General features: G+C 55.9%; 1 protein-coding gene across 1 annotated transcript; it reads right to left on the bottom strand.

Moving 5' to 3' along the window:
* Positions 1 to 160: 160 nt before the first annotated feature.
* BRPF1 (bromodomain and PHD finger containing 1) lies at positions 161 to 11,541 on the bottom strand (the record flags this gene model as incomplete). Its single annotated transcript, XM_015640495.2, has 13 exons — positions 161 to 687; positions 772 to 926; positions 1,031 to 1,149; positions 1,235 to 1,371; positions 1,914 to 2,061; positions 2,150 to 2,437; positions 2,982 to 3,296; positions 3,797 to 4,109; positions 5,067 to 5,213; positions 5,552 to 5,683; positions 6,778 to 6,934; positions 9,183 to 10,142; positions 11,027 to 11,541. Coding segments are annotated over 13 exons (3,570 nt in total), but the record flags the coding sequence as incomplete, so codon positions are not given.
* Between the last annotated feature and the right edge of the window lie 2 nt (positions 11,542 to 11,543).

Genomic DNA, 11,543 nt, shown 5'->3' with positions numbered 1-11,543 from the left:
ACCATAGAAAAACCCGGGCGGGCGGAGCGCCCGCCGCTCCCCGCCCCAGCTTCCGCTCGCAGCCGGAAGCGGGGCCGGCGCCGCCGCACATGCCCACCCCGCTCCCGCTCCCGCTCCCGCTCCCTCCCCGCCCGCAGCGGCCGCGGCTCCGCAGCGGAGGTTTATTTTCTAAGAATCAATAGATTTTTCTTCCTTCAAAATAAATACAAACAACGTCCGAGCGCGGGGCCGGCCAGGGGCTGGGCCCAGGAGTGGGGGGCAGCACGGGGGTGCGGGGCGCGGGGGCCGCTCTGGGGAACTGCGGCGGCCAGAACGGCATCCCGAGGAGCGGCGGGCTGGGGGGAGCGGGCACCGGGAATGGGAGAGTGGGGGGGGAACGGGGGACCGGCCCCACCCCTCCCGGTCCCCCGGCCCCCCGTGGGTGCAGGCCAGCTGCACGGCGTGGGGGTCACCGAGCCCCGTTTGCCCTGAGATTCGGCGGGGGAGCGGCCGGCGGCACCGGCTCAGTCGCTCTCGCTGGAGTCGCTGCTCTGCTCGCCCTGCACCTTGTTGCGGTGCTGCATGGCGCGGTGGTAGGCGATCTGCACCGACTTGCGGATGTTGGACTTGCGGCCCTCCAGCATCTTCTCTTTGTCCAGGTCCTGGTTCACTCCCAGAGGCACCAGCTTTGTCCGGGGCAACCACTGCCTGTGGAGAGCGGGGGGCCACCTCGTTTGAGGGTTACAATCGTCTCTGGGGACCCCCCCCAAAACCCTCGGCGCCCTGGCTTACCAAGTGCGCTTGTTGTCAAAGAAGAGGACAAGGTAGAGGTGCTCGCGTGCTTCCTGAGTCATCTGCTCCCCCAGCTTCAGCACCTCCAAGGGGGGCACGGGGATGGGGACACCATGGTGGAACATGCCTTCCCGCGGCATCTTGGGATCAATGATCTGCAAAAAAAGCAGGGGAGGGCTGAGAGAACAGGGACCGCAAGAGGCAGTCTGCAGGGAAGGGACACAGATTTCAGGAGACCTCGATGACAGGCAGTACTCACCAACGCCGGGTAGGAGGGGTAACCCCGGCACTTGGCCCACACCAGGTCCAGGGCATCCAGGGAAGAATCCTCATCCTCAGACAGCCACCCCGTGCCACGCCCCATGCCCTTACGCACCACTGTACAGGAGGAGAGGGGAGTCAGCTGTGTCCCCCCAGGTGATGGTGCCAGCCAGGCACACAGCTGCACAACCATAGTACTTACTGCCGTGCCCCACACCTCGTCCTGTGCCCACGGAGTAGGACTCGTTCTCCGTCCCTGATGTGTCCTCACTGCTGTCCTCTGGGAAGTTCACTCGGGAGAAGGAGGGTTTCCCTCTGCCCTGCTTGGAGGGCGTTGTGCTGTGTAGACAGGGAGCAAAGCCATCAGTAAGAGTCACGTTAAGCTTCCAGAAACTGTTTTCCAGAGGGCTAGGCTGGTTGGACACCAGGGCTTGTGGCCTCCAACTGCTGGCCTTGGCACCAGGAAGGACTTGGCAGGGGTACCAAGCAGAAAGGTGGGATGGTGCTTCTGCCAGGGTGCAGACTCTCACTCAGTTCCACTTGGGAGGATCAGAAGAAGTGCCCTGGTCCAAATTAGAGATGCAGGCAGGAACCTGCTGGTGCTGGCTGCTGGAAGGGTCAATGACAGAGCAGCCATTGTACCAATTTGAAATTCCCTAGCTCATGCTTCCTACTAGCCCTTTGCTGCACACTTACACCTTTAGATTTTGCATTAAAAAAGGCACAAAGCCCACGGACTTCCAGGGATTAGCAGCTGAGCTGCACGATGAACAAGATGGGGACCACCAAACGGGGTGCTCGGCCAGAAACTCAAGGCTGAGAGCTGTCTACTGCCACCCTGGGCAGCACAGCTGTCAGCAGAGCTGGGCCACAGGCAGTACCTCGTGCGGTCTGAGGCAGCGCTGCTGCTGCTGCTGCTGCTGGACTCCGAGTCGGAGCTGCTCCGGGGAAGATTGCAGTCATTGCGGTACACCAGGAAGCTCTTCTTCACAGGCTGGTTCCCACTGCTGAAACCGTTGGCTGGCAGGTCTGAAAAACACGCCAACAAAGAGCATTACCACTGCAGAGAGCCTGCCACGTGCTGCCAGTGGGACCACAGCTGCCCAGCCGCACTCACCCATGGTAGCATCCTCTGTGGACTTGTCACTGTCACTATCCGAGCTGGAGCTGGGGCGTGGGCTTCGCCCTCTCTTCCTCTGCCGCTGGGAGGACCCCATTATTGGCAGCTGAGGGGGCCCAATGGGGCTGCTCCCATGCCCAGGAGTGATCTGGCTGTCTCGATTCTTCGGGGGGCGTCCTGGACGTTTTGGAGGGCCTGCAGTTTTAGGGTTCTTCTTGGAGAAGAGCACAGAGGTCCTCCTGCCAACTTCATGTGCTGGAGTAGAAGAAGAATTAGGACCCAGACCTGGAAGAGGGAGAAAGTGTCAGCTGCAGCCCTGATGGCAGGGACTGCATGGCAGTGGGGTGTCACAAAACACCTTTGTTTCTGGGGAACATTATCTCAGAAGATCCTCCCTCACTTCAGGAAGAACTTGCTTTCCCCAGTGATTAGGGGACAGGACTGGGATGCAGAGGTGGCAAACCCCAGTGACCCATGGTAGCCCTGCCTGGAGCTTTTGCTGTGCTCCCCACACAGCCCAGCTCAGCATCTCCTTCCAGGGAGCTGGCAGCTGGCCTGTTTGACTCTCAGCCCTGGGAGAGCATTTGGAGCTCAGCAGTCACTGCTGCTGCAACTCCCTCCCATGCCCTCTGTCAGGAAAGGACACTGAAGGCAGCCTGCTCTACAATGCCCCTAGAATCAAGGCAAATGGCCAAGCTGGCAGGTCCCAGCAGGAGGAAACAATACACCTCATGCCCCATATCACACAGCTAGAACTGTCACCATCCATGCCTGTCCAGAGGCAGCTCTCCATGGCTCGCCAGACAGGCAGTTCTGGAGGGAGCATTACCTTTGCCAGTCTCCTGGCTGCTGCTCTCCTCTGCAGCACTGTCTGTCTGCAGGTCCTTCTCACAGGGGTTGTGGGATTGCAGGACTCCCCTGGCAGAGGAGCTGTGCCGCTCCAGCCCATCCCGGCCCAGGTCCCGTGGGTGTGCGAGCTTCCGCCGTAGGACTGTGATCTCCTTCTTGATCATCTTGGCCCGACGGGACCGTCCTATGCTCTGCTTGCCAGCATTGACCTCGTCCAGCCGCTCCAGCAGGATCTTTAGCTGCTCCTCCAAGGGCAGGTGCTTCTGATTCTCCGAGAGCAGCAGCCGCACATCTTCTGGGGAAACAAAGAGGAGCAGATGGATGAAAGAAATTGGGAACTCGTTGGAGCTCCTCTACCTGAAAGGGCATGAGGCAATCCAGGCTCCCTGCAGGGGAGAAGATGACATGGCACCAAACACCTGTGAACCCTTCAGAGAAGTTACCCTAAAAGACCAAGAGAAGTAGCCCTGTGGGAAGTTGGCCAGTTGGGACTACTGGAGAAAACTACTGGAGGCTGATCAGCAGTGTGGAGAATACCAGGGTTTGCATTGTCTAGAACAAGGATGCAACAGGAAAGAAAAGACACACAGACAAACCACTGCCTAGAACCAACCTAATGGGGCTGATAAGTACCTGGCCAGCAAAACCACCAGCTCTCCTGGGAGGGGGGACACACAGCCCAGCATTCAACTTATCCTCCCAGAGGAGGCAGATCAGACTCTCTGGTGCCTTCATTCTGCCCAGGCTTTACCTCTGAGTAGCCCTCATACCCTAGGACAGGGAACAAGTACCCACCATCCTCAATGTCTTGGATCTGAGCCTCTTCCACTGTTACACAGTGGGGGAAGTGCATGCCTGTCTCAAAGTCAATGCCCATCTTCTCTGCCTGCCGGCGAGCCTGCCGGAGCACGGCACCTCCCTGCTCCCGCAGACGGATGGCTGCCCGGTAGAAGATTGTGTCTTTGGCATTGTATTTCAAACAGTTGTTAATAATCAGGTTGAAATCTTCCTCAAAGTCATCAAAATTCAGATAGCGATAGGCTTCTAGATTTTGTTTCATTGTCTGAAAATCCATTGGCTTCTTGATGTGATCCAGGTAGTCTGGGACCTGCATGAGGAAAGAGCCAGAGTTAAGAGCCCAGGAGCCACAGTTAGCAGTACCTGCTCCAAGAAAACAGTTGTTAGAGGAATCAGGTATCACTCCCTGTGCTCTGCCCAAATGCACATCGGGGAATGCCGTCTGCTTTTGCAGCTTGAGGAACAGCAACGCCTCCGGACTAGGAAGCCCATGTGCTGTGCTCAACCTGTTAGAGCGGATATGCACTCCAAAGCATTTTTACGGCTCCAGCACACACGCCAGCATCCTGTCCTCAACTCCTGCCTGCAGGCAGCTGGGATCCAGTATGCTACATGTTACTACCTGGAGAGGGAGCTGCAAGTGCAGCCTCAGGGGTGAGTGTGAGCACGGAAAGGTAAAACAGAGCGGTCCAGGTGGCAGCACTGGTTGCAGGTGAGAAGGTTCAGCCTTCCTCCCCATCTGCTAAGATGCCTCCATGCTGACCTGCGGCCAGAACCTTGCAGAGACCATGTGAACTTTCGCCATGTTCCTAGGCAGGGACTCAGTGACAGTCTCAGGAATTATCTCCCCTGCCTGGTAGCAGTGACAGTCTAAGGATCAAACCCATCCCTGTGCTGTGCTCAGTCATCTAGCAGAGGCCTTCACAAAAGGACAGGTAAGAGCATGCCAACTGCTAAGGGCTGGCACTTTGCCTTTCCCAGTGGGAATCCCCAATTGCTCACAGATCCTGGGGTGTCACCAGTAACACATGTAGAGGAAGAGCCAAGTGCTGTGCCCCAGCTGTCACCAGCTCAGCTGTTCTGCATTTGGCTCACTCAGGAGGGGCACTGCTGCACACCCCCCTCAGGTGAGTGAGTGGTGCTGGGATGCATGAGCCAGGACTAGGATACTCAGGGATCTTTTGGTCCAGAGTACACCCTAGGCAGCCCTTGGCACAAGCAAGGGACAAGTTTGAGTGAAGTAGAAATCTGGGGAGGGGGTTCTTACTTCGTAGATTTCTGTTACCTCAGACAGAGGGACCGGCTCACTGAAGATGTTGCCCGTGTCTTTCTCCTGCAGCTGCTCAAGTGTCTTGCGGAGGAGGATGAGGAAGGGGGTCAGTTGCATTTCCAATGCCACCTGCTGCACTTTGATCTGAAACAAAGGAACAGAGGAGGGCTGAGCCCCTGGCCCCAGCCAGGCAGTAGGGACTGTCCCCAGGAAGCAGCAGTGTAGTTCTGCAGGACAGCAACCCCTCTCTCTCCTTGCTGAGGACAGGGACCACCCCTCACCCCTGTTTCTGGGGAGCAGAGGTGTAACACTGGCTCCAGCACCCGTGTGTCCCACCTGTGCCTTGCAGAGCAGCCACATTTGCTTGGAGCCATTGGAGCAGGACGCAGCACAGCCGAGGGGACCCCGGCACACCTACAGCACTCTAAGGAGCCCCTGCTGATGCCCACCCCAGCAGCTCCCCAAGGAGGGACAATTGTTACCGTCTCTCTCTTGAGCTTCTCCCGCTTGCGTATCAGCTCCACCAGCAAGCGCGCACGCTCGAGGTCATGGCGCAGGCGCTGCCATGACTTCAGCTGTTCCTTCAGGGCCCAGTTCTTATCCTCAGTGTCTCTCTGTGGGAACATCAGAGACCATGAGCTGATAGAAGATGTGCTCCCATCTCCACCTTCCTGACTTTGTGCTGGTGCTCTTCCCTGGCAAAGGGAACCAGCATGCCTGACCTGCTGGTGCAGCAAAGGTCACGGCTCCTTTCTTGTAACCTAGGCAGGTGATTCAGGATCAGTCTCACCTCTGGTGAGAGCTAAATACCTGCCCCTTGGTCACCAAGCCCTTAGGATGTCAGAAGGTGCACATCCTGAGCCTCTGGAAATATTCCTCCTAACATGACCGACTGACTGCCTGCAGTTGCCCAAGATGTCTATGCTGCTGCTCACAGCTCTGACAAAGTGCAGCAAGTCAAAAAGGGAACACAGCCCTGGTTGCTTTCATTTCTGGAGCACCAAAAAAATTTGGCAGGCTTTTATCCTGCCATAGCCAAAACTGAGCAGAAGCAGTCTCAACTCTTCTCCAGCAAAAATAGTAAGAGCGGACAGAGGCAGGAGAAACCCCTGCCCAGTCATAGTCATCAAAGGGCTCAGAAAGAAAGATTTACAGCTCAGATGGGGAGCCAGAAGAAAAATCTTCCTCTCTGGCACCAGACTTTACATCTGTAAAATGGTGACTGTGGACTGGAAGCAGCACCCGGAGGGAGCACTCCTGGAGCACTATCAGAAACTGGAAGCGGGGCTTTGGTTCATTCCAGACTGTTTCTGGAGATCCCTGTCCATCTCTCTCAACACTGCCTGACACAGCAGCCTCCCATTAGGACCATTTCTGACAGGTTTGCCACCACCACTGGCTAAATGCAGGCACAAGAGAGAAACTATCTTCAGTGTGGCAGCCTGAGAGGACAGGATTCCCTTCTTGTGGCAGGCTGCCAGTGGCGTCGCTGCCTGGCAATTCTCTGAACACTGAGAGTGGAGGAGAAAGTGAAGCAGCAAAAGCAGCTGGAACTGCCCTTTCCTCATCTGAAAGCTCATACCCCTGACCCCCATTCTGCACCTGCAGGCATCACATGCAGCAAAGGTTCTGAGCCCACAGCTCCAAAGGCGCAGGAAGCACGCACACAGCCAGGGTTCCCTGCAGCCCCCCAAGAAGCAGCCCTTACCTGGTCGCAATTTCTCTGTGACTGCAAGTGTGTCTGAAGGCGGCGGAGCAGGGGGACACCATTGCGGGACTGTCTCTTCAGAGTCCAGTAGCTATGCAGCCTCTGCATGAACTGGCTCTTCCTCTGGATGGTTAAACGGTTTGTAATCTTACTGAGCCTGAGGAAAGGAGAGGAACCACAGAGTCCATCAATGAGACAAGCCTGGCTGCTGCAGAAGCCCTGGCTAGGGACATGTAGCAGCAAGGCCACCCGAGAGCAGCTGAGAAGCTCCTCAGGCAGAGAACATCTTTTTCTGTGGCAGGAGTTTGTGTAACACCAAGGCACACAGGGTTGGCACAACAGAGGATGCCAGGAAATGTGCAGCCTTGCCTCTCTGTAACACACTTTTCCTGTCAACTTTTGGGCAAAGCCTGGGTTGAGTTGGGGTGCAAGACAGCTACACTGGGGGCTGGACCTGTAACAGCTCCCACGGTCCCTGAGACAAGTGTTATGGTGCTATTATCCCAAAACCATTATTTACCTGGCTAAGGGCCACTTGCTGTGACACAGGGTCTGGACAAATGTTACCAGAGAAACTCAAACTCTGGCAAAGCATGACAAAGGAGCAGGAGGCACGAGTAAAACACAGGTGCCATCCAAGACTATCCTAAACAGCCCAAAACACCACAAAAGGGATTGCTTACTTCCTACAACAGCAGATAGTCTGGAGCAGCTGGGACAGCCTTGTTCAGCAGAGTTGGACAGAGATGCCCTGCTAGTAGAGACAAAGGGATGAACCCTCAGCATCTCCCCATTTCCCAGGGACAGCCCTTCTCAGGGGATGACCCAACCTGCATCAACCTCAGCTGAAGAGACTGGGAACAGCAGCCTCATATGCAATCACTGGCCAAACATAGCTCCCACAGGAAGACGTGGCATTCTGGCAACAGCACCTGAAGAAGAATTAATCCCAACAGGAAGGCCTGGGGAGAGGTTAACAGCTTCTAGGTCAGTGGATTTTGCTGTGAGTGCAATAGCAGCAAGACCCTACAAACTGCCTGCCAACATGTCCACACATAAGAAAAGACACCCTTGACATGGAACAAGCCCTGAGTGAGCAAACAAATAAGTTTGGAACACAAGCAGACTGTGGCAAAAGGCCAGCAGTCTTGTGGCAGACCTGCCTCCCCAAGTCACCAGAATGCTGCCCAGAGAGCATAGCCCACGGCTTCCGTGTGCTCCTTTCCAACTGCACAGGAGATAAACCTTGAGGGTCTGAGGGTCTTGACAGACCCTCAGTCCCACGATCACAACCCCAGCACAGCTCATGCCACAGGAAGGAGGACAGCTCAGGATTGGTGGCTTACCACCACAAAGGCAAACGGTTCCATGCCCAACCTGCGCTTCTAGTGCCTGCTGCACTAGAGTGACAATGAGATCCAAAAACATTCTAGGATGCCCTTATGCGCTTTTACATGCTGCTGAGGACACCCAGAGTTAAAAACTACATTGACAAATTCTGGCAAGGCTCTTTGATGCTCTTGTTTTGGGATGTGCACATCAGCACAACAACCTAGCAAGACCAAGGAACAATGCAGTTTCAACTGTAACTACAGGGTGTTTGCACCTCCCCATGAAACCACAGGTTTGGAATGTGACAGAAACACAACCCCTAGGAAGGCCTCGTGCTGGGGAATCAGCCTTAAGACCACAACACCTCGGCAGGCAGGAGTCCTGGTGCTCTCCAGCCACCCCTCCTCTGAAGCTGAAAGACAGCTCTCAGCACCCGTGGCTGCCGGCCCTGATCCAACAGGCAGTGCTGAGGAGGAGCAGCTGCTGCTGTGCCTGGCAGAGAGCACTGAGGAAGCCCAGCAAGGAGTACATGGCGGCTGGGATGGATGAGCTCTGCTCAGCAGAGCATAGGGATCCCAGACCTCTCTGCTCCAGAGCCAAAATAACTCTGGGATAAGCCTGTTTCCCAGGCCTGAATCACTCCCATACTTCTGTCTTTTGCCTGACACAGCCTCAGGAGAAAACAGACCTCGTCAGAAAGGAGAGCAGCTCCCTCCTCCCCGCTTCGTTTACTCCGGGTGCCTGAGGTCAGCACAACAGGAAAGGAGTGCTGGGAACCTCCAGCTGCTTCCTGATGCATCCGGCCAAGTTCATTTTCTACTGTTAAACTAACAGCAGCTATTTCCTGCCCTGCTGAAGGCCCAGACACCTTTGCAGGGCAGTGCATGCCCTGCCTCTCTGCAAGATTCCCAGAGGAAACCACCACAACCCTCTGTGGCAACAAAAAAAAAAAGTGAGAAGTAACTGTGCAAAAATCTAAGGAGAATAGGATAATGCCCACATGGAAAGCAGGACACAAAGCACGGAGGAAAGGAGAAATTTCTCCCCACTCCAGGGACGGTGGCAGGTTGTACCTGTGGGGAGGGATGCAGGGCACGGAAACCACAGGTGCTGCAGCTCGTTTCTCCGCCAGGATCTTCCGTGCCTTCTTCATCTTGATCCTAGACTTGGCCTTTGCTTTTTTGACTTTCTCAGAACTCCAGCCCTTCCCCTCCTCCTCTTCCTCCTCATCCTCCTCTTCCCCCTCACTGTGGGAGAGGGCGGGCAGCCTGCGCACAGAACCTGGCGGTGTGTGGATGTCGCAGTAGGCAGTTTTGCGCACACTGAAGGAGGTACCGTTAGCACCCGTCTCCCGGACGGGCTCCATCTTCATGTACAGCCCGGCCTGCTGGGCACAGGTGACATGGAAGGCAGTGTAGCAGTTGGCTTTGTGACACTGGATGCAAGCCCCAGAGCCACGCTGCTTGCAAATGTAACAGGTCAGCTTCCAGCGTGCAGGTGGGATGTGCTCAATGCTGTCGATGGGCTCCAGGAAGACGGTGTTGGCAAAGCACACCTCCGGGATCCAGAGGGCACAGACCACATGTGCCCAGCGCCCATCGTCCGTCTGCTTGAAGGCCCCCCCCTTGTTTGGGCAGAGGGCGCAGTCCACAGCGCGTGAAGGTGACTGCAGGCACCGTCTGCAGAGCCACTGTCCCTCAGGGATGTAGGGCACCCCATAGCACTCTTGGTGCACAGCCAGGTTGCACATGTCGCAGAAGAGGATGACATTGCTGTTCTGACACTCCCCGTCGTTGCAGATGCAGCAGACTGCATCCTCATCCACCAAGGCGTTTGGGTCCCCCTTGTTGTGGCTCTCGAAGTAGGACTCCTTCTCTAGTCGGTCCATCAGGTACTCAAAGATCTCCTGGGGAATAGGACTCACACCTTCGTTCTTCCGCCTCTCATTCATGATGTCCAGCCAGATGTAATCCTCCTCATCCATGTCGTACTCCACTTCCTCATCCAGCTCCTCTGCCGACTTCTCAATGTACCTGGAAAGACAGCATGGGAAAGTAAGGGCATGTCTGACACAGCTGGAGCTGCTGAGCCCCAACTCCAAGATTTGTCTGTGACTGATGGAATGCTCAAATGCTCCAGCTGAGCCATAAGACAAAATAAAGAAACAGGAACAAGGGAGGAATGTGCAGAAGCAGGAGGTGCTGCTGCACCCTGACTAGCACAGCGGCACAGCAGCTTGGAGACAAAACAAGGTCTAAGCAGCAAGGTCAGGCCTTGGAAACTCATCAATGCAAGGAGGGGGCCTGCATGTGCCACCCAGCAAGTGCCAGTGCTCTGGAGGCAGCAGCCTCATGATCAAGACATGATAACCATGCACAGAGGCACCATGTTTCGTTAATTCTGGTTAGGGGGCTCTGTTAACTCCTGCCTCAGGTATTAACTGGGGCCACTGCATCCACCAAATCTCCCACAGAGTACTGTAGGATAACAATTAAGAATTGTCCCCACAAACAGACAGATCCTACAGTACACCTTGGTGCTGAAGGATATCTGAAAATATCCTAGCACACCTCCAAAGAGCAGAATGAGAGGCAAAAGGCCACATTTGGGTTTTGTTTTGATTTTATGTGCTGTTCCAGCATAGAAAGAGTGCAGCAATTAAACTGATGGCAATGACCTAAGCAGCAACTTAGAGCTCTGTTGATGCACAGACCCCCTCAGAACTGTGATGTGACACCAGGCAGAGCCCCGGGAGCCTGAAGCCATGGAATAGCCAGTTCTATGAGACCTGGGAGAGGCAGACAGAGACCATTCTCAGGAGCCACTGGCAAGCCACTTGAACAGAGTGGGGCCAATTCCACCTCCAAACCCCGGGCATGAGCCTAGGAGTCTCCTTGCACCCAGCCACGGACAATACCTGTAGTACGAGGTGGGACGAGGCGGGGCGTCAGGGGTGTCCTGCTCCAGCTCTCGATACACCACCTCGGGCAGCTTGGGGGTAGTGCTGGCCGAGGCGTTGTGGTGATGGTGGTTGGAGTCCTTGCGCTTCTCCTTGTTCTTGTGCTTCCCAGATTTGGGCGGGACGCTCTGCGTCTCCGTGTTCTCCTTATTGCTCCCATTCTCGGGCACCTCCTCGGGAACATCCTCGTCCTCGGACACCACGTCGAGATTATCGAAGATGCTGATGCGGTGGACGCGGCCATGCAGGTCTACCTCCACCATGCGCTGGGCCTGGGCGTAGGTCATCACCTCTCGGCCGGGCGACTGGGAGGTCTCGGAGGGGCTGGGCGACTGCTTGTTGGCGGCACGGGCCTGGCGCCCCTTCTTCTTGTGCTTGCGCAGGGGGGTGTGCTGGGGCAGGGGCGGGTTGTCGTGGTCATAGTGGTACAGGTGGTACTCGATCCCGCTGTAGCTCTTGTAGATCTTGCGGCAGG

Source organism: Parus major, chromosome 12, assembly GCF_001522545.3.
Source record: "Parus major isolate Abel chromosome 12, Parus_major1.1, whole genome shotgun sequence".
Classification (NCBI taxonomy): domain Eukaryota; kingdom Metazoa; phylum Chordata; class Aves; order Passeriformes; family Paridae; genus Parus; species Parus major.
Note: the sequence above shows the minus strand (reverse complement) of the source record. Positions and strands in the feature narration are given on the sequence as shown.